The sequence below is a fragment of the Sminthopsis crassicaudata genome, chromosome 4, assembly GCF_048593235.1.
Source record: "Sminthopsis crassicaudata isolate SCR6 chromosome 4, ASM4859323v1, whole genome shotgun sequence".
NCBI lineage: Eukaryota > Metazoa > Chordata > Mammalia > Dasyuromorphia > Dasyuridae > Sminthopsis > Sminthopsis crassicaudata.
Window position 1 is genome coordinate 101,085,559 of NC_133620.1, and position 27,562 is coordinate 101,113,120.

Genomic DNA, 27,562 nt, shown 5'->3' on the forward strand with positions numbered 1-27,562 from the left:
TGAGCTGGAGAAGAAAATGGCTAAATCACTCCAGTATCTTTGCCAAGAAAACCCCAAAAGGGATCACAAAGAGTCAGACACAATCGGAAAAACAATTAAACAACAAAATGAATAGGAGGGCAGAGAACAAGGTGAGAGAGAATAAGGAGTTGAGGATAATGAAAGTTTATAAGCTGGATGACTAGGAATATAGTGGTGCCCTAAACAGTAATAGAGAAATTTGGAAGAGAGGAGACTTGGGGAGTAAAGAAAAGAGTTCTGTTTTGGACAGTTGAGTTTTTAAGATGCCTAAAGGACAGCCAGTCCTATAGACAACTGGAGATGTGAAACTGAAAGTTAGAAGAGAAGTTAGAGCTGCTAATGTGGATGTGATGATGATCTAGACAGAAATAAATGAATCTACAAAAATAGATGTCATAGTGTCATAGAAAGTGAGGAAAATGAAGAGGGTGCAGGCCATACTCTCTCCCAATACAACTAGCTATGGTTGAACTATCCACTCCCAGAACCTACTTGCATGCTTCCTCCTCCACACGCCCTCATCAACTGAATTTGCCCTAGGTGAAGGATTTCTAATAATGGTGGTAAGTTCCCAACGGGATTTCTTATATAGCTGACTTCCCACACATAAAATCTTAGGATTTAGAGCTGAACAGAGCATAATTACACATTATAGGATTAGACATCAGAAGCTGGAAAAAATGTCAGAGAGCAGCTAGTCCAACTCATTTTTTTTTATAAATGTGGAAACTGAGGTCTTTGGAGGTTAAGGCACACATAGCCATCAAAGGTAGGATGTGAACCCAGCTCCTCTGATTCCAGAACTTGTTCTCTTTACCCTGAAGCAGCTAGGTGACAGAGGATAGAGAGCAAGCTGGGCCTAGAGCCAGGGTTCAAGTCCCTCCTCTGATACTTAATAGTTGTGTGTCCCCAAGCTAGTCATGTAACAACCACTGTCTGCCCCATTTGTTTTTTTAAATTATTTCATTTTTGCTGGTTTTATATATATATATATTAACTTTTTCAATACACATTTCTTTATGAATCACATTGGGAGAGAAAAATCAGAACAAAAGCAAAAAATGAGAGAAAAAAAATTACCAAAAAAAATCAGTAAATAAGTATAGCAAGTGTTAATTTACATTCATTCTTCATAATTCTCTTTCTAGATACAGATGGTGTTTTTCTGTCCAAAGTTAATTGGGATTGCCTTGAATCACTGAACTGCTGAGAAGAACCAAGTCTTTCATAGGTGATCACCGCACAATCCTACCATTACTATGTACAATGTATTCCTGGTTCTGCTTGTTTTGCTCAGCATCCATTTGTATAAATCTTTCCAGGCTTTCTAAAATCACCTTGTTCATCATTTTTATAGAACAATAATATTCCATTACTTTCATATACCATAATTTATTCAGTCACTCCCCAATTGATGGGCATCTACTAATTTTCCAATTCTTTGCCTCCACAAAAAAAAAAAAAAAGAGCTTGCATGCCCCATTTGTAAAATGGGAATAATAACAGCTGCTACTTTTGAGGGCTTTTGTGAGGATCAAATTCAATATTCATAAAGCAGTGAGCATACTAACACATTGTAGGTATTCTATAATTGTCACTAATATTATCATCATCATTATGATCATGTTGTTTCCCATATAATTCAACTTATTTTACAGATGAGGAAACTGAGGCTCAAAGAGAACACTTGTCCAGTTAGGGTTGTACAGCTAATAAAGAGAAGTCAGGATTTGAGGTTAGGTCCCATGATTATGCTTCCTTTTCTGCCACCTGTCACTGCAAAAGTTGAACTGAAAGTTCTTTTCTCTTTATATACCAAAAATATTTCATTAGTGGCCAAATAGCCTCCCAAGTATTTACCCAAAATACTCATTGAGTAGTTACTCTGCCAACAACCTTTCTCTTGGTTGGTATTAGACTTTGTTTTTTTTTTTTTTAATTTAATGAAAATATACATTTATTTTTCTCCTGCCACCCTATTAGGAAAAAAAAAAGATAAAACTCTTATAATGAATATGCAGAGTCAAGCAAAAGTAATTTTTACATTGACTGTGTCCAAATAGCTGTGCTCCACTCTAATATTGAGTTCATCACCTCTATGTCAGCATGCATCTGTCATGGGTCCTCTCCAGTCATGGTTGGTCATTGCATTGATAAGAGTTCTTGAGTTTTTCAAAATTGTTTGATCTACAGTATTGTGCAAATTGTTCTGCTGGTGCTGCTCACTTTACTCTGCATCAGTTCATGCAAGTTCTCCCAGGTTTCTCTGAAACCACCCCTTTAATCATTTCTCACATCATAGTAGTATTCCATTACAATCAAATACCCTAATTCAACCATTCCCCATTGATGAGCATTCCCTTGGTTTCATCTTTTTTTTTTCCCCCTGAAGCAATTGTGGTTAAGTGACTTGCCCAAGGTCATGCAGCCTGGAAGTGTTAAGTATCTGAGATTACATTTGAACTCAGGTCTTCCTGACTTCAGGGCTGGTGCTTTATCCATTACACCAACTAGCTGCCATGGCTTCATCTTCTTTGCCAACACACACACACACACACACACACACACACACACACACACATACATACCTGCTATAAATATTTTGGACATACAGGGCCTTTTCTTTGGGGGCATAGGTTAGGTCAAAGGACATATGCAGTTTTAGTAACTTTGAGCATACCATTCTAAATTGTCTTCCAGAAGAAGATCTAGACCAATTCACAGCTCCACCAACAATGCATTAGTGGACTGACCTATTCACCATAGGATCAGGGTTGGAATTATAATTATGCTATTTACTAGATTTTAGTGTAAATATGTTGTTTCATTTAGTGTAAATATGTTCATTTCTGAGCTCCACAGCAAGATGTTTGTTCTAGATGACAGCATATATTCTTTTTCCAGGCTGAAATCCCACAACTATATACCTGGTGCACTAACTTCTTTATGATTCTGAAAACCAATTCCCCAGCAGTAAATCAGAAAGGCTGAGTTTTCTGCTGTTTCCCTGGGAATTGACATTTTATAAAGCTTGTTTTTGGACCTTCAAGATTCCCAGCAAGTCCTCTCCTCCTTTCCCTAGGCATTTAGAGAACTGGGGAAACAGTTTAGAGGATAGACTTGGAAGAAACATTCTCTACGCACCCACCAACTATGGCCAGATTCAGTTTTGGGGGAAAAAAACAACTTTGATTTTACTCACTTTTCTTCACTTTCCTCACCAAGAAAGATGGGGCAAGATGGTTTTTAAAAATAAGCATATGTGGTCATCTGGAACAAGTCAAAAGCCACAGTCTCCTCTGCCAGTGATCTGCCTCCCGAGAGAATCCCAAGAGCTCAAATTCTCTTTGTTTCAATAACCGTATTTTCCCCCTCTTAGCTTTGTTCCACAGGGGCCATTCTCAAATCTGCCCAAGAATTGTATCCCTGCGCCCATTCTAAAACTTGAGAACCCAAGGAAAGAGGTTAGCTTTTAAATGGTAAGGGTTCAGGGGGCAAAAAAAAAAATCCATAAACATATTCAGAGCCATTAGTCCTGGGGTCAAATTATCCTTGTTGGCACTTTTCTACAGGAGTGCCACATGCACTCCTGGCATGGCCCTGCAGGCTCCACGGAATCACCAGATTCTCTCTGGGCTAAGGGGCTGGGTTGGCATGGATGGTATCAAGAAGGCTGATGATGCCAACTGGGAGCCAAAATGTCTACTCCCAGGGACAGACAGAAAAGACTGATCCATAGCTAAGAAGAAGAGAAGGATGAGATTTTATTAGAAGAGGAGATTTTCAGTGTCTCTCTTAATGGTGTGGTATTTCAGAATTATTCAGCAAAAAGTTGTTAGCAAAATCAGAAGCCCTGGTCTCAGTCAGTGAGAGGCAGAAATGACATAACACTAGTATAATGTTCTCTTCAGAAACCAGGGGGAAAATGAAGAACAGATCTGGGGAACAGACTTCCTTTGTCTCATGGGGACAAAAATTAGAAACTGCCAAATTCGCTCCCTCCACCTCTATACACAATGGGCCCTGGACAATTCCTACTCCATTTGACTGCCGTTAAGAAAAATAATCCAAGTCTTCAAGATTTGACTTTGGAGAAGCATTCCCTACTCACACCTACCTATGGCCAGATTCAATTTGGGAAAAAATAAAACAAAAAGGGGGAAGCAAGAATCCTGCTTAAGACTCAACACACCGGGGTGGCATAAAACATACTGGGGCCAGTAAATCATCAATCTTCTCTTGGCTCAGGGTATAATACAGAAGCCATCAGGGAAGACTTAGGTAATGAGGACACTTTGATAGTCCAGCTAAAGAAGTCCAGACATGAGTGGAATATTCCCGTCTTTCTTTCTGTCCCAGACTCTCCACATTAATTTTCCCAGGAGGTGGTGGTGCATAATGAAATCACCACACATGTTCATTGACTGATCTCGGCAGAATCGGCCTTCCTAAATACAGTTTTTTCACTTAACCAACTCACTCCTTCCCAAACTTTCCCAGTATAGAATAGTCTTCAAAGAAGTCAAGAATTAAGAGAAACCTCAAAAGCCATCTATTCCACATTAGCAGTAGGGTGTAATGGATAGGAGACTGAACTTGGGAGTCAGAAAAACCCGAGTTAAAATCCCACCTCTAATATTTTAACTGTATGACTCTAGAAAAGTCATTTACTCTTTCTGTGCCTCAGTTTCTTCATCTGTAAAATGAAAAGGCCTCTTCCCATCTAAAATCTGTAATTTTACACAAAGTATCTGCATTCTGACATATCCCACCAGTGCCTGTCTAATCTCTGAAGCCTCCACTGGGGAAAAAAAGCCACAAGAAGCACATTCCACTTTTGCTTAGCTCTCAGAGTTTTTCCTGACATCCAACCCCAACTGACCTTTCTACATCTCGAGCCCATTGCCCCTAGTTCTACCTCCTGGGATCAAGCAGAATGGGGCCGATCCTTTCCCTTTCACCCAACAGCCCTTCAGATGCTGGAGGATGGCTATCGGGTCCCCCCCAACCCACCCCTGAATCTTCTCTCCTCGGTGATTTCTTTTGGGGGGGCACATTTTTGAGACAAGCCTGGGTTGCCTCTGCAGAACTCCAAGACTGGTGGGGAGGGCTTTCCCCTCTGGCTCCCCCATCACCACCCACCACCCACCACTGAGGCTCTCAGAGAACCAGACTGAAGAAGTCTCAAGTCTTTCGACAGAGGGAGACTCAATTTGGGGATGAGCAAGAAGCGAAGCTCAGGGCGGGGATGGAGTGAGGACCAGACAAGAGCAGCGCAGCCGAGGTTGGTGCTGCCCATGAATTATGGAGGATGCGGGGAGTCTGGCTCGCTCACTGGTCCTTAGACGGCAGCAAATGAGGTAAAGATAAGAGGGTGTGGGACCAGGGAGGGGGACAATGGGGTGGGGGAGAGAGAAAGCCCTCTCAGGGGACGGGGAAGCGTTGGCTGAGAAATTGAGAGAGCCGGCGAGCCGAGCGTGTGAGAGAGGGAGAGGGAGACAGGAGAGAGGTGGAGGAAGAGGGGAGGGGGAGGAGGAGAGGGAGACGGAGAGGGAGAGGGAGGAGCACATCGTGATGCAGAGATGCTGCAGTGGCTAGGGGCGCGCACACACACACTCACCAGCCGCGGCGGCGGCGGCGGCGGCGGCGGCGGCAGGACGGCGAGAGGCTGAGGGAGGAGGGCGGGGGAGAGAAGGTGGTTCCGGGCTCAAGGACTCGGGCTGCTGCGTCGGCTCGCCTCTGATCCACACCCTGCGTCCCAGGTACGTCCCCGGCCCCTGGGTACCCCCCGGGCTTCAAGAAGATGGTCCCGGCTTGGGCTCCAGGCTCAGAAAATCTCAGCTAAACTTGGGGCTGGGGAGGGGGCGTGGGCAGGGAAGGGGTTGTCAGGCACCTGGCTGACTTCCCCTAGCATCCCTGCATCCCCGCCATGGGGGACCCCGAGAGGGTAGCCGGTCTTCTCCGTCCCTCTCCATCCTCATTCGGGTAACCCGGACTGACTGAGGGAGGCTGGGGACCGACTCCCAGCAGCGTGTCTCGGAATGTGGCAGCCGGGGATAAGGGAGGCCCTCCAGCTAAGGGGCAGCTCTCCTAGGGGAACCCCGAGGTTCGCTCCATCCCCAGAGATGCCAGGTATCCCAGCAAACAGCAACTCCGGGCTCCTAGTACCCCAGGCTGGCCAAGAACATCCTGGGAAAAGCAGGCGGTTTCTCTGAGGGTCTGGAGATGGTTAGTTAAGCACTTCCTTCCGAAGTCTTTTTTTTTTTTTTTTTTTTTTTTTTTTTTTTTTTTAAGTTTTATGGTGTTTTAAGGCTTTTTGCTTTGTTTTGTTTTCTTGGGGGGTGGGGGTTAAGTTTTGTTTTGCAAAACGGGGAAAAGGTTGATTGTGATTGTGGAGTGGGGTGGGGGTGGGGGCGGGACAAGGAGTGGAGAGTGGTGTCCACCAGAGACTGGAGTTCAAGTTTTAGAAAGGAAGGAAATGTTTTAAAGAAAGGGGTCCAGGGAAGAGAAGTGAACCCGAGCTACTTGACATACGTGAATAACAGGATCTGGGGAGGGGGGTCTTGAAGCCCGGCATTCCTCCCTCTCTCTTCTTCTACACCTAGTGGGAGGAGGAAAGATTTTCAGGAAGCTTTAACTTCCTTATAAGAGAAGGGACTAGAGGTAGGAAAACGAGTGGGGGAGGAAGGATGTGACAGAGGGAAAAAAAGAGCACACTCCAATCCTCCCTCAGACACTTGCTAGCTGTGTGACTCTGGGCAAGCCACCTAACCTAAGTCCCCTCAGTTTCATCATCTTTTAAATGGGGATAATGCTATTTGCATCCTTGTGTTATTGTGAGGATCAAATGAGATAACACTTTTCAAACTTTAAAATGTTATATAAATGCAAGTAGCTATTATATGTAAAAAAGAGCCAGTGATGACTACTAGTCTCTGCAGCCAATGCCCGTAGCCCTTCTAAAGAAACCCTGGTGTGGGGCCTACAGTCGTGGCACTACGAGGTCCTCCAATTGTGGGGTGGTAAGAAGGGGGGAAGGGAGAATGATAGAATCAGAGAGGAGCCCAGTGCTGAACAGGACTAGGATGGGAGAGAGGGAGGATCAGGAAAGCACTCAGCCAGGCTACAAGGGGTGAGCTTGAGGTCTAGGAACCAGAGATGTCATTCAAGGTTGTTTGGAGGTTTGAGAATCCAGAGGAAGGGGGAGGGGTGATAGGGACGAGATCGTGTGAACATTTGTGTGCAAGAGAGCACAGAGAGAGGATGTGCTCAGAGCCCTATTTGCTCCCCTAAACAGGACTCTCTTTGTTCCTGTGTTCTGCCCCCTGCTTTATTTCTGTTCCCCTATTTTCCCAAGGCCTCCAACATGTTTCCCAATCTACTCAGCACTTGAAGAGGCAGCACAAGGGGTGCTGTGGAAAGCTCTGTCTTTGGAATAGAAGGTCTGAGGTTCTGATCTGACCTCTGTCACTTACCATCTGCACAGCCTTCATCAAGAAAACCCTGAACCTCAGTTTCCTAGTCTGTAAAATGAGAACTTTGAATTAAGTGATCTTTAAGGTCTCCTTCCAAGTACAAATCAATGCTCTATTAGGAGAAGGGGAAGGGAGATGATGCCCAAATCCGATTATTATCATAAGTTTTGGGCTCCTCTTCCTCATCTCTAAAAAGAGCTGCTCTTGAGATCTGAGAACTCCATTCTGGAAATAGACAGGAAGATAGTTTATAGGTCTAGGCACAGAATAAAGGTTCTTCTGAATAATTAAAAGTTGACTCAGAGAACCTTGCAACTCTCTTTTTCCCTAGGACCTGTGGGGAAGGGAGTTCTTGTCTGAAAGCTAGTTCTAAGAAGCAGATAGCTATTCCCCTCCAAACGCTCCCTACAATGCCCCAGTCAGTTATCCCTTCACAGACAGGCTGCAGCAATGAGGCAATGTACCCACCCCTCACCCTCCATCCCCATCCCCACCCCCAAGCTCTCTCTCTTTTTTCTTTCCTAACATAACCTAACAGGCTAATCAATATTTTAAAAAACTTTAAAACTCTTGGGTTGTTTTTTTTAGCAATAATTACATTTTCCATTATTTCCTCTGGGTCCCCTCCAACTCTAGTTTATGATTCTTTCATTTACTTTTCAAAATATTTTTCTATAGATTTGTAAATGTCGATGTGTAGTTAGTATATAAACATAGGCATCATAGATTTAGATTGGGAGGGAATTTAGAGGCTTTCTTGATCTGATCCCTTCATTTTACATATGGAAAAACCTGAGTCACAGATAAATGAAGAGATACACCTAGCTTGGGATTAAGATGGGGACTCAAACTCAAAACTTCCAACCCATTGTCTGCCAGGGAACCATACTGCTTCTTGTAAAATTCTATTGTCTCTGCTTTCTTCACTTTGCATTATTACACATCCTTCCATAGTTGCATTTATAATTTGTTACATTATGGTATAGTAAAAAGATCAGTGGATTTGGAATCAAGAGTTCTGGAGCTTGGTTCTTCCATTTCTTAATGGTTTACCTTCAGTCAAGTCTATTTACCATCTGGGATCTTCCTCTTCTGTCAAATGGGGAAGATAAATACTTGCCTGACTTGCCTCTCAGGATTGTTGTGAAAACTAATGAAAAATGCTAAATACAAATATTAGCTATTTTCCCCTAATTCTCCATATTGTTCTTTTACTGCTTTACACCACCTAGCAGTTACCTGTAGTTTTATGCAGGTGGCATTATTTTTGTTTTATGATAAAATCCCAGAAATTCCAGTCCTCTTTCATCCCATCTTTCCCTTGGCACTCCCTGGGGAGTCTGGGTTAAAAAAGAAAGAAGGCAGGAGACAAAGGCAGACAGGGAAGGAGGCAGAAGTGTCTCTGAAGTGTTGCTTTGATCCAACACCAAGATCATACTGACCACTAGAAGGAATAGATGTATTCCCGGAGGGAAGGAGGAGGTAGGCAGTCATAGTGTGTCTTTGTATATATGTGTGTGATGCTTCAGTACCCCCTTATTTCTTTTCCTGACTCTGATTCCATGAAAGACCCACCCACTTCTGATTGATCTCTTTTTCTTGGGCTCTGCCTACCTTTCTCACCTATTCCCATCCTCAAAATAAAAAGCTGCCCAGATCTGAAAACAAGTTTCTTTAGTCAAAACATACCATTCCTCAATGCCCTCCTCTCAGCACAATGAAGTCCCATTTAGGGGTCAGGAACAGAGAATTGAATACCCAGATGGGAAACTCTCCCAATAAAGAGTGGTCAGTGAGCATTTATTAAGCATCTAGTTAATCTGGGCTGGAGGTAGGAAGCAACTAAATGGAAAAATGGATAGAGTGCCTGATCTGCAGTCAGGAAGTTCTGAGTTCAAATGATACCCAAGCAAATCACTTAAACTTGTTTGCCTTGATTTCCTTGAGTGTAAAATGAGCAGGAGAAGGAAATGGCAATTATTCTAGTGTATTTGTCAAGAAAACCCCAAATGGAATCACAAGGAGTTGGATATGACTGAACAACAATGAAATTATTTCAGGCATCACACTAAGCCCCTTCTCTTATAGAGTTGTCTAGAGCACTGAGAGAATAGATGTCACAAAGAAACCAAAAACTGTGAACGTAGGAGGAAGAACCAAAGACTGCAAAAGCTTTCTGACTATAGAGGTAGTTATACTTTAGGAGCTAGTGACATCTCTTTTTAGGGAGAGTCAGTGTGAGAATAAGCTACTATACTATCCATCTAGAATGAATTAAGGGATTGTGGAATATCTAATCTCAAAGTTCTTTCCAGTTCCTAGGATTTAGTTACCCTCAGAAAGGATTGCTGGCAAGCTGCACATCTCCAGAATCCATGCAGAAAGGCATGAGATATGAGGTTCAAATGACAGCTCTAATACTTAATAGCTGACTTTGATTTCCCTTCCCTAGTTTCAACAACTATAAAATGGAGATAATAATATCTGTATACTCCTTACCTGGCAGGCTTGTTGGAAGGAAAGCCCTTTTGTAATTCTTAAATATGTAAACTATTATTATTCCTTAGTATAAACTAGATAAATATAACTCTTGGACATAAGTGTTAATCATAAAATGTTTGAGGAATGAAAGAAACGTTCATGAAAGGTAGTTTGAAACTTTTAAAATGCCAGGATTAGAAAAAAAAAAAGCATACCATGTATAATGGGCATTATGTTGTTTGCCTTCTCAATGGGTGGGGGAGGAAGGAAGAAAATTTGGAACTCAAAATTTTTAAATGAAATAAATTTTTTAAAAGAAAGTTCATGAAATAATGAACAGTGAAAAGAGAAGGTTGAATGACCAAGTAATTTTGAATATTATAACAAACAACTCAAATCAACTACAAAGGACAGAAGACATATCTTCCTTCAAAGAAGGAACTGATAAATAGATGTTTATACACATACGTACATATTTATAATTACATATATGCAGATGTATACATATATATCTGTGTCTAATGGTAGCCATCTCTAGGGCAGGCTGGGAAAGGAGAGGAAAAAAGTTCACAGTAGGAAAAAAGAAAATGCAGAAGGAAACAAGGAAGGAAAGAGAGAGAGGGAGGGAGGGAGAAAGAAAAGGAAAAAGGAAAGGAAAGGAGGAAGAAAAAAGAGAAATTTTCAAAGAAAGAAAGAAAGGAAAAGAGAAAGAAAGCAAGGAAGGAAGGAAGAAAAAAAGAAAAGAGGAAAGATGTATTCTGATCTTTCCCCTTTCTTACCTCTTCGAAAATATGTCTATGAAGACTGGACAATGAAGATTTATGCTAATTTAAAGTTTCTCCAGGGATGGAAGACTATACATAAGCATGTTCCAGTATTTCATCATCCAGGGCTAAGGAAGTCCTTTCTTAGAAGGAACCTGAGTTTCCCTTTCTACAAATTTATTCTAATTGTACTGAATAAAGAGCTGAAGAATAGATATATCACAACTCATACAAAATAGCCAGATGTCACATATGCTTCAGATAATGAACCCATGCATGTTCAAATCTTCTTAGTAGATCCAGGACTCCCCCCCCCATTCAGTTCCCTCCAGACTCCTCTGGTTGGCATTCAAAGCCCTTCATAAATGGGCTCCAACCTATTTTCTAGGCTTACTATTACAGAGTGTCTTCAACACTCTACATTCTAGTCAAAGTAGCCTACTTATTTTCTGTTAAAAAAAAAAAAAAAAGTCCCATCTCCCACCTCCACAGCTTTGCACAGGCTGTTCCCAGAAGGCATTCCTTTCTCATCTCTGATTCTTAGATGCAAATTCCTACTTGAAGGCTTTTCTGGTCTTCCCCCAAATTACTTTCTATTTACTTGTGTACATGTTTCATATTTTAAAATATATAAACATGAGTATGTGTATGTGTGTGTGTGCTTATTTGAATGTTGTTTCCTCCAGGACAATATAAGCTTGTCTAGGACAGGGAGTGTTTTTTGGTTTTTGTTTTTTGTTTTTTTGTCTCACTAGCTAGAATGATTGGCACCTAATTGACAATAAATGCTCATTAATTGATTGAAGACTGATTGATTCATAGATTGATTGGTTAACACATCCTATACCGGCATACTTTAGGCCCAGTCCATCACTTTACAGAGTTCTGACTTGGGTTCTGTGGTGAGAACTGACCTATACTCTTTGCTTTATCATTATCTGGTTGTTGTCCTCTTAAGTCCTAGTTTTTAATCTTCTGTAAAATGTAAAGTTTGAATGAAGTGGAGATCCTTTCCTTAGTATTATGTTTTTTTGATGAGGAGGTTGCCAAATAGGCTTTCTTTGTGCATCATCACTTAAGGTCAGGATTGCTGGGCTTAGAGTCAAGAAAATTTGAGTTTAAATCCAGCCTCAGAAACTCACCATCTGGGCAAATCATTTAACCTCTGCTTCCTTGATAGTAAAATGAGGTTATAGCCCCTATCTCCCAAAATTGGGAGAGTCAAATGAGATATTTGTAAAGTTCCTAAACCAATGCCTGGCACATGGTAGAATGCTTAATAAATGCTTCCCCCCAATCTGAACAACCTTCTACAATTTGTCTACAAGTGGCTACATAGTCTGAGCTTATATATCACTTACAATGAGGGACCCACCATTTCCGGAGACAGCAGCTTCTACTTCTGGTTAGTTTTGATCATTGGGAAGCTTTTCCTAATATCAAATTCAAATTCACCGCTTTTCCCCCCGACTTAATAGTATTTTATTTTTTCTAATTACACATAAAGATTGTTTTCAACATTCACTTTTATAAGATTTTGCAAATTCACCTCTTGACAACTTCATTGCTCAAGATTCTACTCTTTAGAACAAAAAAGAATAAGCCTAATCCTTCTGGATTTAATAGTCTTTCCAATACTTGAAGAGCTGTCCCCCCACTCTTTCCTTCTCCAGGACCATTATCTTCACATGCTTTCACTGATCCTCATATAGACTGAACCTAAGCCACCAATCAGGTTGCCATCCCGCCCTCCTCTGGATATTCACCAACATATCTGTCATCACCTACTTCACAAGCCTACTGCAATCTCTGCACTTTGTAATTCTTGATGCTCTCTAGAAATTCAAACTCTCACTGAGCTCTAAGAGAGACACTCTATTCAGCACACATATCCAGAACTTTCGGAGTCAATTGTCTCAGTGACTAGAGTGGGCTCTGTAGAACCCAACCGAAATCTTGACTTGGGACAAGTTACTCACTGGGTTCATCTCAGAAGACAACGCTTTGTATTTGCTGTTCAACCACCTGGAGCTTTTGGCCCAGACTGGATTAATCACACCCCCTGAGGTCCATTCTAGTTCTCTGGAACTATTCTGACACATTACCAGGAAAGTTCTGTCCAGCAAAAGATACCTGTTTGGGGTCCCTGCCTCTGGAAACTCTCTCCTATTTATCATCAATGTCCAGTTGTCAAGCCCTGTCAATTCTACCTTCATAATATCTTTCATATATCCTCTCTTCAGACATTCCCATGACTATATCACTATGTCAGCCAGTCAATAAACACTTATTAAGTAGCTACTATCTGCCAAGCACTATGCTCAGCACTGGGGATTCAAAGAAAGCTGAGACAATATCTCCTCTCAAGGAGCTCATAGTATGATGGGGAGACATAGTATGATAGGACAACCTATGATATGTACAAGATAGTAAATAAACAACAAAGGGAAGATACTAGAATTAAGAGAGATTAGGAAAGCCTTCCTGGAAAAGATGAGAAGCTGCTGCTTAAGCTACTGAACTTCGTTATTTGACCTTTCCAGGCAAGTTAGATACTAAAACTTCTTTCAAATACTTTTTAAACATATATAAATAACCTTAATCAAATTGCTTGCCTTCACAAAATTGAAGGGAGGGAAGGAAAGTGGGTGAAAATTTGAAACTTAAAATGATAAAAAATAAAGGTTAAAAAATTATACATAAATAGGAAAAATAAAATATTAAAATTTTATAAATACTTGTTAATAGGCATTATTGTATGATGGTGTGTGAGTACTGAAAGAGGAATCATACCTGGATTCCAATCCCAATACTGCCAAATATCTCTGTGACTCTATTTGCTCATCTGCAAAATGGGATAACAATCCCAATCCAACTTACTTAGGATCATATGATTTTGAGCTAAAATAAAACTTAGAGCATATTTAGTCTGATAATTTAAAAATTACAGGTAAAGGAAGTGACTCTGCAAGATTTAAGAACTCTATGACCATTCCACAATCCCAGAGCATCCAAGCTGAAACATGCCTCCTCCTCTTTCTACAGATTTTGAGATCATATTCCTCTCCTTTTTCCCTGTAGGTTTTCCAGATATTGCTCTTTCTCCTACCTATCTGACCATTTCTTCTCAGTCTCCTTGGTTGGACCTTCACCCAAGTCTCAAAAGCTAACAAACAAGGGTATTATTCCCCAGGGCTCCTTTTTTCTCCCTCTATACTGTTTCCCTTAGCGATCTCATCAGCTCCCAAGGATTCAATTATCATCTCTATGATGATGTTTCTGAAATCTTCTCATCCATCCTAGAGTCTTTTCTGCCCTGTAATCTCACATCTCCAGCTGCCTATTGGCTATCTCAAACTGGATGCCCCAGAGACTTCTTAAACTCAATGTGTCCAAAACTAATCTCATTTTCTTTCCCCAAAACAGCTTCCCTATTACTGTCAAGGGCACCATTACACTTAGAGTTATCCAGGCTCACAATCTAGAAGTAATCCTCAAATCCTCACTCTCACTCACCACCTAAGTCCCATTGCAAAGTCTAGTCGATTCTCCCTTGATAAAAACACCATTCTGACACTGCCACCATGCTAGTGAAAGCCCATATCACCTCATTCCTGGCCACAAATCTCTCTCCATTTCCTGTCTTCTCCTTGTCTGCCCAAATGATTTTCCCAAAGTGAATGTGTGACCATGCTTCCCCCCCTACCCAAATAAACTCTAGCGACTCCCTCTCACCCCTAGGATCAGATGCAAATACTTTGGCTTTCAAAGTCGAGCTGAGACATTTTTCAGTCATGTTTGACTCTTTGTGACTTTGGGTTTCCTTGGCAAAGGATTTCCTTTGTCATTTCCTCCCAGCTCATTTTACAGATGAGAAAACTGAAACAAACCAGGGTTAAGTATCTGAAGTCAGACTTGAACTCAGGGAGGTGAATGGTGCTCTATGCTTTGTGCAACCTCGCTGTCTGTGGCTTTTAAAGCTTTTCATCTGGTCCCTTCCTACCTTTTCAGTCTTCTTATACTTTATTCCCCTTGCAAATACTGTATGATCTGGTTACACGGCCCTCCCCGCTGTTTCTTAAGCAAAATAATTTCACTGATTGTCCCTTATGCCTGGAATGATTTTCCAGAAACATGTCCTGGGTCCCTGGGCTTCCTTCAAGTCTCAGCTAATGTCCCCTTTCTTCACAAAACCTTCCTTTGTATTTTCCCTCTGAGGTAATCTCCAGTTTATCCTGTCCAAATCTTGTTCGTACATAATTATTTGTCTGCTGTTTCTCTCATTAGCTCCCTCTGTGTCCTAGAACTTAGCATAGGAGCATAGGCACATAGGAGACTCTTAATAAATGCTTGGTAGACTTGATGACCCACCCCATGACAGAGAGGTAGTAGACTTGACGGGGTAAATTCAGACATATGTTTTTGGACATGGCCAAAATGGAGAATTAATTTTGCCTTACTATGCATATTTGTTTTGCTTTTATTTTTATTTTCAGTGGGGCAGAGGTAGGAGGAAGAGAATATTGAATTTTTTGTTCATTGACAAAATTTTTAAAATTTACTCCCACTTCAACCCCCTCTAGGGTCACATAGGCAGAGCTGACAATATGACCCAGAAACTCCAACTCCCGAGCAGTGCCCTCCCTATAACACCGTACTGCTGCTTCTTTCAGAATGAGGCTGTTGTAAGGAAATTTGCTTTATAAATTATAAAAGGCTCTACAAGTGTGAGACATTGTCATTTATTCTTGTACTATCACTGGGAGATCACATGATCTCTAAAGTAGCTTTCTTTTGAAGTTGATGATCCTATCAAGGCCATGAACTCTTGGAATGGGGGCTTCTGCACTCTCAAAGGGACAGGCACCCATCAATATCTCTGGGCACACATGGAGATACAGGTGCAAGCACATTGGCACACAATGGATGGCTGCAGATGATAAGGGCATGTTTACCCACATTAATCATGTGTCCACATGGATCCCCATAGACAAATGCATTGATAAAACACACTGAGCATTAATGGGCATATACCACAAGGTCATCCTCCACCCCAAAATCGCTCATTTATACTCCACAAAAAAGGTTTCTCCCCCTTGTGTACAAGAATAAATGATAATGTTCAGATGAAGAATCTAGGGTGCATTAAAGTTGAGGAAATTGCATCAGGCCATGTAACGAGCAGCAAAACTAGCCTGACTCCAAGTTCATAGCACTTTTCCTCTGCATCAAGCATATAATGGGGCTCAATCAATGTTTATTTCCATGCATGTAGCTGAATGCATGGAAACATGCATTTGCTTAATTAAGAGCAAATCTAATCTTGCATATGTGCTAGAAACTTTGGAGTGAATCCACAAGAGAAAAGGAAAATGGAAGGAACAATGTGTATATATGGGGTCTCAAGAAGCTCGTGTGTGGGTCAAGAGTCAAGAAGCCAAAGAGGTCATGGAGCTAGCAGGGACCTGAGAGACCTTACAGGTCAATCTAGTCAGACCGCCCCATTTTGACAAGTCGCAGAGTTGTGAATAACTTGTCTAAGATCACACAGAAGGTAAACAGTAATGTTAAGATTTAAATCTAGGTCTTTTAACTAAATCCAGTATTCTTTTCACCACCCCATTTTACAGGCAAGAAAATTGAGAGCAGAGAGGGGAAATGATTTAGGTCTTTTAACTCTAAATCCAGTATTCTTTCCACCACCCCATTTTACAGACAAGACAACTGAGAGCAGAAAGGGGAAGTGATTTATCTAAATTACAATCAGTGATTTAGGAACAGCAATAAGAGTAGTGGTTTTCCTGACTCTCTATTCAATATTCTTTCCACCATCCTAAGCCCTCTTAACTCTGGGTAAAAAAGGAAGATGATTATACTCAAAAATGACAGCTAGTCCTGTTCTCCAGGATACCTACATACTCATCTGAACTCTGATCCATCTTCACCAAGTTATGAGATCCTAAAGGGCCATAGTGAGCATCTTTCCCTAGAGGAGCTGGTGATGAACATATTGACTTTCTAAATCTGAATAAATAAGTACTTTGTTTGGTCTGTTGCTGTTGCTATGTGGTTGTTTTTGGAAGCCCCTGACCACTATATCTCCCTCGCCCCCCCCAATCGCCCTTTATAGACCTCAGGCACTTCTCCCTTGCCCCAGCACACAGACAGGCCCAGGAGCTGGATGGATTAAGGGCTGGCCTTTGGGATTCACCTTTTCTTTAAATCTGGTTCTGAAAGAGGCAGGAAGAAACTGGGTCCTTACCCCCCCCACACCTTTTTATGGATGCACCCTGTCTGCCTCTTATCTATAGCTGGCTTCCAAAGCTCTACTGTATCCTGAGCTCGGGAAAAATTGCAACAGCTCCCTCAACCAGATTCTCCCCCTTGTGCTGCTCTGCCTCAGCAGGCCTGGCTCCTGACTAGGCTGGCTCGTGCCCGTCTGTGCCAGCCTGTGCCCAAACCCTGCCTTGCTACAGGTCAGCTGTGCCAGCCTGGTCTCTAGGCCAGCTGCTAGCACCACAGGCCCTTTCCAGAACACAGTTCTGAGTCTATGGCCTGCCCCTCCAGCTTGTTTAGAAGCAATAGGAGGCAGAACCCAATCTGGCCTCAGAGGCAAATCTTTCTATCAGATATGAGAGTCAGGAATCTGGGTTTTCCAAGGTACTTCCCTGCAGAAACGATTCCAAGCATCTGGAAGAATTAAGGCTCCAGAATCCTACACCAAAGATGATGATAATAATTCCTTGTGTTTACATAGTGTTCAGAGTTTGAAAGCTACTCTCTATATTCATATAAAACAGCTAGTATCTATCCAATTATCCCCGTGAGGAAATTGAGATAAAGTGCTCTGTCCAAAGTTAAATAAGGGTCAGAGCCAGAATTTGAATTCAAGTCTTCCTGGTTTCTATCCCAGACTGGATCTCTGGATGGCAGCTTCTCCATTATCGGAGGTCTTTATTTAAGTGGAGGCTGAATGACTGCCTGGATTTCTACACAGGTATGCATTAAACTAGACTAAGTCCTCTCTGAGTCAGATTCTGGGGTTTTCTGGTACCCCCTCCAATACTCACTCTACTATAACACTGCCTGCCTAGTTTCTAGGTGGGATCTTCTAGTTGGAATCAGCCAACCAGTTGTAAAATACAATAGCATTTCAAGGTTATAAAAAGTACGAATCTCATTTTATTCTCTAGACTCTAAGAGGTAGAAGCTGTAGATATCCCCATTTTACAGATGAGGAAACTGAGGCGGACCTGTTTTAAGTGAGTTCCTTATGATCACACATCTAGTTAAGTGTCTGAGGCTTGATTTGAATTCAGGCCTTTCTGACTCTAGCATTGCATCCACTGCATCTAGCTGATCCTTGCACTTCCCACTGAGTGCACAGAACAAGGCAATATGATGGATACAAAGATGTATAAAGCTAATTTCCTTGACTCCCAAGGAGCTCCCATCATAATTGAAGAGATGATATATATATGAATGCAAAATGTAAAATGATAGATATTCAATAATAGGATAAAAATTCAGAGCAGGGCCAAATGTGATCAGGGAAAGCTCCGTAAAGATGTGGAATTTCACTGCCCTCCCTTCTCCCCCCACACTCAGTGAATTCCAGTGGTTCTCTATCACTTCTAGGATCAAATAGAGACTCCTGTTTGACATTCAAAGCCCTTCAGACCCACACACACCTCCCTGCCACTTTTCTAGTCTTTTTGCACCTTATACCTGAGCTAGGTCTATCCAGTAAGGCTGACCTCCTGCTCCTGGATATTTCCATGAACAAGACACTCCATCTCTTAGCTCCATACATTTTCTCTGTCTGTTCCCCATAATGGAAATTCTCTTCTGCCTCATTTCTACCTACTGGCTTCCTTCAAGCTCCCCCCACAAAGAATCCCATCTTCTCCAGGGAGCCTTTGCCAACCTTTCTTAATTCTAGTAGGGCAGCAATGGATAAAGCACCAGGCATAAAGTCAAGACGATTCCTCTTCATGAGTTCAAATCCTGCCTCAGATATTTACTAGCTGTATGACCTCCATTGACTCAGTTTCCTCATCTGTAAAATGAACTGCAGAAGGAAATGGCAAGTCCCCCCACCACCACCTTAGCTTGTAAGTTCCTTACAACCAGGGGCTATATTTTGCCTCCTTTTCTATTCTTAGTGCTCACCACAGTGCCTGACACATAGTAGGGACTTAATAAACGTTTATTAACTCACAGATTTGACCTGGGACTTTGAAAGATGGAAACAATTTAGGCTATCAGAGTCTAATCTAAATGCATCTGGGAATGGTGAGCACAGATGTAGGAAAATACAAGTTGTATTGAAGGAGTTAGAGCGGTCTCTCAGGGAGGAACTGCTCTTGGATGATTGTAGGGAAAGCCAGAGCCTGTATAGATAGATGAAAGATATGACCTCTCAAATTTAGATAAGAGAGATTGGTTGGAAGAAATTGTGAAATATGTCTTCTATCTTTAATAATATCAGGAGAAGGCAGAATTTGATCCCCAAAGAAACAAAGTACCCAACTAAAAAAGGCAAATGTGGGCATTAGGGAAATTTCTCTAATGAGTAGATCTGCCCTCAAATGGAATAGACTTCCCCAAGCAAATAGCAGATTCCTCCTCTTTGGAAGTCTTCAAGTAAAGGCCACGTGTTGGTCACTCATTTCAGTCTTGTCCAACTCTCATGAACCTATTCGGGATTTTTATGGCAAAGATATTGGAGCATTTTGCCATTTCCTTCTCTAGCTCATTTTACACTGAAGTGATTTGCCCACGGTCATGATTCCAGGCCCAGGACTCTACTGATTACACTACCCAGCTACTCGAAGACTAGGTGACCATGTAATTAATGTAATAGGAATTACTTTCAGGGTATGTATTGCACTAGAAGCCCCTAGGGTCCCTTCCAGATCTAAAATTCTGTTGTTCCATAAAACCTTTAAAAAGTACAGATGAGGCAAAGGAACCTCAAAGCTTGAGGACTCAAGTCCCTGAGCCATGGCGGGTAGGATCTTTCCTCCCACCCCACAGGAGCACCCCCATTCTGCATTCTCCGGGTCTCAGTCTGTCCCAAGCTCTCTCCATTTCTGCAGGAGAGGTGGGTGACTATGGGAACGAAATGCTGCATGTATTGTCAGATGTGGTCAACAAGCAGATCGATTTTGCTGAACCATTTTCTTTCTTTTCATTTTTTTTTTACAATCATAGATATGCAGAGAGCATTAACACAGTGTTCCAGCACCTCCAGGTACAACTGGTCCAACCCTAAGCATTCTAATGGTTGCAGGGAAAGTTTTATGGATAGAGAACAGAAGGGGAACTTTCAAATGAATGTAATTTTTTTAAGTCCCCAAGAAGCCTTGTTTTAAAGTACAAAATTAGTCCAAGTTGTAATTAACTCAGACTTCAGCTGAGAGTATATATTTGTGTGTATGGGGGTGGGTCAGGGGGCTGTTAGGGGAATGAGCATGCTGGGTAAAATAAACAAAAATACATGTTGACTGACTTAGCACCTTAGGAAATTGATAATTTATACAGTTGAGACCCTGACTATCCCAATGAAGCAGGCCATTGATGTTTCCAAGTCTCTCCTCCTTTCTTTCCATCCCCATTCCCTTTCTAATCCCCCATCCTTTTCAATCACTGCCCACTGCTTAGACCCTACCTTCCTAGGTCTATGGTCAGGGATTCTCATTGTGCCACAAGGAACAATTAGAGATAAATTTCATAGGAATTGTTCTCCGGTCGATTTCATGAGAACTGTTCAAATCCTGAATTCAAATCCAGCTTCAGAGACTTACTAGCTATGGAACCCTTAACCCACACTGCCTCCAAACAAGAAAAGAATTTGTTCAGGATTCAAACTCAGGTCTCTTCCTGACTCCAAGTTCAGTATCCTATTCATGTATCTAATTAAAGTATCTAGGTGGCTTAGTGACCCTGCCCAAATCATCTCACCTTTTTACCTCAGTTTCCTCATCTGTAAACTGAAAATAAGAATAGCATTTACATCCTAAGGCACATGTGTGGATAAAAAATATTTGTAAAGTGCTTCACAAGACTTAAAGTGTTTAATAAATTCTAGGTATCGTTATATAACCTATTTTGCAGGGTAGTTGTGAGAAAATCACTTTGTAAATTTTTAAATTCTAGTGAATGTGTGTGAGAAAGTCCTTGATTAAATGAACTTTGAAGATGATCCTTGAGTTTGGATTATTCAGGAGCCCTAGTAATTTGTTGATCAGATGAAATAGTGTATGTAAAGTGCTTGCAAAGCTTAGAGCTCTATATAAATGTTAGGTATTACTGTGATTGTTATAATTATTCATGGAAAGTCGATGATATTCAGCTAATTGTGTAGATAATGAAAAGGGGGGAAAATCAGGTTTCCTGCTTCTGCTCACCTCTTCAGACTGGAGGCGGGGAGATTGTTAGGAAGATGGTGCTATTGGCTCCTTAAACACATGACCCATTTGTAAGCACTGGCCAGGCCACCAGCTGGGCTTCCTGGGCAAACTGGCCATTGTTTTGGTGACATCATCTCCAGGCATGGGCTGCTCTCTGCAGATGGCCTGATTGTTCGTGCCAAGATTTTCCTTGGAAATTTTGTCCAGAGCAAACCATTTATTTACTGGGCACCCTAGGCCAGAAAGCTCTCCAGAGGGTTCAAACCTCTCAACTATCCCCATTTCCAGAACACATAACATTAAACAAACATTTTAAAATGCTGACTATATGTCTGCTAGGCACTGTATTAGCCAATGAGAATTCAAAGACAGAAACTAAACAGTATCAGACCAGAAGGACTCGGGAGAGAAATAACACAGATTTAAAGAAAATGTACAAAGTCATCGTACAGTAAAGAAAGGGCATTAATAATGGAGGGGATCAGTATAGGGGTCAGGCAGAAATGTCCCTTGAACTGAGACTTAAGGAAGTGAGTCATTCTAAGACACAGAAGTTAGGAGGGAGGGCTTGGCAGTCAATGAACTAGAGATGAATGTCATATACTGGAAATATAAGCTAATAATAAGCTAATTTGGCTGCAACTATAGAATCCCTCAAGGAGATGGTGTCCCCTATGCCTGGAAAGTGAGGCTGGAGCTATAATAGAAGGCTGTTGGTATTTATAATCCTAGAGTACATGTGTTCACACAAGAATGAAATTATGAGAATATACATAGAGGGAGGTACATGGAATCATATATACCACTTAGGGCCTGAGAATTATATTCTAGAATCACCTTCTGGGATGGGCTAGGGGCTGCTTGAGGCTTGAACCCCATTACCTGTTGAGTCCGTCTTTGCTACCCTCCCCTGCCCCCCCAAACCCCTGCTAGATTTCCCCAACTCTCTCTACCTAAGTGAAAAACATAATTGCTTCCTTAATCTCAGGAAGGAAAGTCAGGTAATAGCACCCAGAGGACCAAGTAGAGAAGGGTGGCAGCAAAAACTGAGGTTAGCATGCTAACTTATTGGATGATCTTGGCCAAATTTTCCCCTCTCCTCAGGCCTCAGTCTCCCCATTTGTAAAAATCAAAGGATATAGACTGGATGATCCCTAATTTTCCTTCTAGCATTAATATTTGAAGATTCCATCCAAAATTCAGAACAGTTAGAGAATAAGGAAAATTCGATGAAGTAGATCTCAGTTATATGCACTTATCTTCCTCTCTGCCTGGGACATTTCTTTATTCAGTAAACTGAAGGAGTTGGCGGGAGGAACACCTGGACTATTCTTTCCAAGGTGGAGCTGGGAAGCTCCCATCTGCTCTATATAACACAGCCCCCTCCCCCCAGGCCTCCTCCTCATCTCCTCCCAGTCCCTCCTTCCTTTTAACATCCTTCCTGCCAGATTTCCCCAAGGCTTCTCCCAAGATTTCGCCAGGCCACAGATGCAGATGCTGAGGATCTGTCATCAAAGGATCTATGAGAACTGGCAAATAGGGGTTCAGTGCATACCTCCTCCAAGGGGCACCTAGAAAGAGAGAGAGAAGAAGACAGTTTCCTGTTAGTAAACACTGAAATTGCATTCTTCTTTAGGGACCTTCCTCACCCAGCCTTGAGTAAATGAGCCTCTAGTTCCCATCAATAATCACCTCTCATTCATCCAGGTGCCTCATATTTTCTAGACAACTTTACTATTACTGTTCTTTCTCCCCCCCCCCCAATTCTTAGAGTAGCAGAGTTGGAAAGAATCTTCCAACTCCATTTTTAGAGGAGGAAACTAATGCTTAAAATAGTTTTTTAAGTGCTCAAAGCATAGAGCTAATTAGCAGCAGGCTGCCAGCTTTGCCTTTGTTTGTCAGCATCACCTGTAGAAGTCAGGGAAGGATAGAAGATGGAGAACTTCACGCCCGTTCATGATGCTCCTCTTGAGAACATGTGGGATGGGATGGGGTCTATGATCAGCTATGATTTCCCTTTGGGATTCTATATGGCTTTTCAGCAGCCTAGACTTTCCCTGATCCCAAAAGCCCAGGTCAGGAAAATCTATTTCTTCAAGAGGGAGGCCCTAGAGGGACCCAGAAGTTATCACTTTGAGTTGCAGGATTCCAAATCCTGATGAAAGGTGTGGAAGCAGACAGAATGTTGAGTCCCGTGGCTCCCTTTTCGTTATCTTCAAGTCAAAGCCTGGCTTACAGAGAGAAGGTTCTGTTTCTCTGTGTCCCCTACCTTGAAAAACGATTCCTTTGCTCCAGAATGTAATACCATCAGTAAAAAGTCTCTCAGCATCTCCTGGCAGTGGCCCCTTCGTTCTTAAATTCTTTGGTTCTGTCAAGATTCTCTGAATAGCACTCACACTTTCTGTTCAGCTAGTTAGAACTTGGTACAAATGAGACAGGGGTCACAGGTTTCCATAGAGGGCAATTAGTTAGCTTCTCGGAACCCACAAACAACTCATCCTTAGCTCTAGGCTGCTGGCAGTTGGGTGCAGATACAAGCACAAAAGCACTTGCCATCTCACACATGGGTGATGTTGGTCACTACCTCTGCAGACAACTGTCTCACAAATGTGCACTGTTAGTCATAAGGGGCCAGGTGAGGCAGGTGTCTCACAAATGATGCTATTGGTCATAAGAGGAGCTGGGTCAGGGGTTGTAAGGATTCCTGGGTGAGAAGATGTGAACATTTGATGCAACCCATCCCCACTACAAGAAAAACAAAGCCTGTATTAACCTGGGGCCTGAAAACATTAATGCAGCTCTCCAAGGAGGTCTTAGTGCTAAGGAGTAACTGAGATCTGGGACACGGTCTCAGAGGAAGCCTGCAACTGAATGGGACCCCTTCCTTACACACAGGTGTGAATCCCCTCCCTACCACCATCCCCACCCCCAAGGGTGCAGAAAACTAGTATAAAGGAAAGGGAGAGCCTCCTTTCTCTAGGTGAACCACTCCCATAGACTTCATGACCAGACAGCGATTCAGTGGAATTTGGGAAAGGCACGATCCCCTGCCTTTGGAAAGAAAGAATAGAGTGGGGGAAGGAGAGGAAGAGATGGAGGAGGAAGGGGGGCCCAGACACCCAAGGGATGTATATTGAAGCACTCAGTCCAGGAAAGAGCTACTTGGTAATAGCCTAAGCACTTTCCCCAGGGAGGCTTAGTGCTTCTATGATTCCTGCCTTCTCCCCCAGCTCTGAATGGAAAGCATTAATGAAGCTATTTCCCCCTTCCCAGCCCCCTCCCCAGTTCCCAATTCTCAACCAGTAAGAGGGACTAGGAGGGGCTCGGAACACCAGCCAGTGAGTGGAAAGGCTGGGACAGCTCCTTGACTCATTTCATCTGTTTGTTCTTCCCTTTTCTCCCAGGTCCCTCTCCTCCTCTGGTCCCAACACCTCTTCTGTCCCTGGCTAAGATTTTCTACACTCCACCCTGCAGCTCCCTCATTCTCAGACTGGCAATGGGGGTCCCTGGGCAGCTGCTGATGGCATGCTTAGCCATGCTCTCTCTTTCAGGTAAGAGATTTCATCTCTGCTCAGAGTGAAGATATTATCAATAATAACAATAATGATGATATTTGTTATCTAAATTTGCAGTTCTATAGCAGCTTTCTTTCCAAAGATCTTATCTGTTCTCATGAATTCCCTATGAGATTCGGAGTGAGGATTTTTTCCCCATATACCATATATAGTGTATTATGATATAGATGGGGACCTTGAAACCTAGAAAGGTTAAGTGATTTAACCTTAGGGGTTAACTTTAAGGGTTAGAATCTAGATGTCCTGATTTACAGTGCTGTCCATTAGAATTTACTATGTCCCTATGGGGGAGGAGGAAGTGGGGTGGACCAGGAACAAATGAACAGAACCAAAATGCTGCTAAGATTTGGTCCTTGAGGACAAGATTCCCATCTTGATAAATAGGGAGAATGTGTGGAAATGTGAATATTTGAATTATGGAAAAGCAGAGGCATAATGGCTAGATAATGAACTAAGCTATAGAGGATAAATTTTTTGACCCAAGATTGTGTAAGAATTATAAATAGGATGGCAAAGGGGGCTAGGAAGGGAACTAGGTATAGAGGGTCCTATCTGGGTTTTAAAACTAATTTGAATGTTAAAAACTATCTTTACATGTAATTGGATAAAATACTATTATTAAGTGGAAAAAAACCCTAAGCTGAGCTCTGGTGGTAAGTTGCCCTAAAATGAGATATGAAAGATAAGGTACTTTGTCTCTGAAGTCAAAGGAGAAGCCCTAGTTCCTGGGGTACTTTCCCATCTGTCTCCTTATAATGAAAGAAATTTAGAAAGACCTTCCTAGGAGACCCTAGAAGGTACCCCAACAGACTTGGTGTAAAAGCTCATTCTCTTTCAGGACTCTTTGCCTACATTGTAAAAGGGGGACCAGGACCCCTCCCATAAAAAAAGAAGGGAGGTGGGAAATATTCTTCTTCAACTCCTAAGATCCCTCCATCTCCTAGTTCCTCCTTTCCCACTCTAGGATAGAGGCTTCTAACCCTTCCTCACCCTAACGCTTAGGTTATGTATCTAAGAACCCTAAAGGCTCTTTGAATTTTTTACTAGATCCACCTACTTCCTTTCCCTAAAGTGGAACTGATTCCCACGTTTTCTGAATATCTCATTTCTTTTCCACATATCCCAATCAAGTTCAGGAGCTAGAGTTAGTCAGTTGGAAAAGGAAGGGGAGGGACCCAAATCTATAGTTCTCAGCTTCTCCCATCTTTCTCTGCTTCCTAGCCCAAGAGCAGCTAGAGTGAGAATTCATAAGAGCTGGAAACTAACTAGATTCTAAACCCTGCCCTTGAGCTCCATCTAGCTCAAGGCTCAATTGGGAAGAAGGAGCTTCCCCTAGGAAAGAATGGAGGAGGCTATTGGAGACTTTCATGATAGACTGGCAAGAGAGAACCATCAGGCGTCTCTGCTGGGGGGCCAACAGCTGAGCTGTTTGGAGCCAAGCATCTTTAGGCATTTAGTCACGTGAGGAACCCCTGCACGGTCTATTGCTAGGGCCCTCTATTGACCCCTATTGAACCCAGAGACACAGAAGGATGAGGTCCTTGCTTCTCTCTCTGAACTATTCCCCAATCTCATAGACTTAGCTGTTACTAGAAAAGGCAGTTCCAGCAATCTTCTCTAATCTCTGTGGGGGAGGAGTGAAGGGGAAATGGAAATCCTGCCTGGGCTCTCCCAGCATCACCTTCCAGATAGGTCAGATCATAAATAAGGACCTGCTCCCTATCTGTGGATTCCCCACCTCTTCCTCCTCAAGCATCCCTGAAGCTTTCATTGACTGCGGTTGAGGCGGAGAGCTCCAATCTATATATAAATATGGTGGAGAACTGCCCAAGGCTGCCAGGGATAACTGTGGATGAATTATAGGACGGAATAGGGAAGGGCAGCATGTCAGACACGGCAAATGAAGAGTGTGATAAACTGCAGCAAGACTCTGGAGTTTAGGAAGAACATGCTTTGTGTAGATGAGTTAATATGTATTATAAGTAGAAGGGCAGGTATGTAGGCAAAGGGTATGCATGAATCTATAAGGGTAGGTATGCTTATACTTATAACATGCTGTATATATGTGAGAGGGAAAGTATGTGTGGATCAATGTATACATATACACATATAATTATATTTAGTCATATTAATTGGTACTTAGCTGTGTTTGTAAGTGTGCATATATGTGAACACATATGTGAGTGAAGGTGTATATGTGGAAATATGTGGTAATAATTCTAATAATACTAAGACCCAACATTTATTTTAACCAGTTTAAGATTAGCAAAACTTTTTGCAAATATTATTTCACAATAATTCTGGCAGATAGGTTATATTATTATTATCCCCATTTTACAGATGAGAAGACTGAGGCAAGTAGAAGGGAAGTGATCCCACAGTTAGTACTTAAGGCCACATTTGAACTCAGGTCTTCTTCAGGACTGCATTGGCCATCTTCCAGCGACTTTCAAAGACTTTTTTGGAAGGGTGGGGGACCTCTCTCTCCTATGATTTCATCAGTATAGAGCATTCCCAAGGAGGAAATTCCCCCTAGCAGTGCTGATTGGTGATTATTCCACAGTCCATAGTCTTAGTTGCTGGGACACTGAGAGTTTAAGGGACTTGTCCAGGAGGTGTCCCAGCTTGTACTCTGTTCTGATGTCTTCTGTCTTCTAAGATTTACCTATTAATTTTCTATGGTTTGTGATCTGCCTGAGACAGTGAAAGCAGCTGCCCACGCTGATGAAATCACAAACTTGTGATGTTCGTGAGAATTGGAAAATAAATGTATGTTCATGTGTCATTGCACATGTATACATGAGTGTGTTTGTGTATAGTGACTGTGAAAG

At 42.1% G+C, this 27,562-nt stretch overlaps 1 protein-coding gene across 2 annotated transcripts in view; it reads left to right on the forward strand.

The window, feature by feature from the left end:
* Positions 1-5,679: 5,679 nt before the first annotated feature.
* CNTN2 (contactin 2) overlaps positions 5,680-27,562 on the forward strand; it is a 51,824-nt gene continuing 29,941 nt past the window's right edge. Inside the window, exons 1-2 of one of the 2 annotated variants that reach the window (XM_074308939.1) lie at positions 5,680-5,783; positions 24,561-24,707. In XM_074308939.1, coding sequence (XP_074165040.1) covers positions 24,653-24,707 — 55 coding nt within the window. In that variant the 5' untranslated portion in view covers positions 5,680-5,783; positions 24,561-24,652. Of the gene's footprint in view, positions 5,784-23,819; positions 24,052-24,560; positions 24,708-27,562 lie in introns of those variants that run through there. The other variant, XM_074308938.1, reaches the window with a different exon arrangement.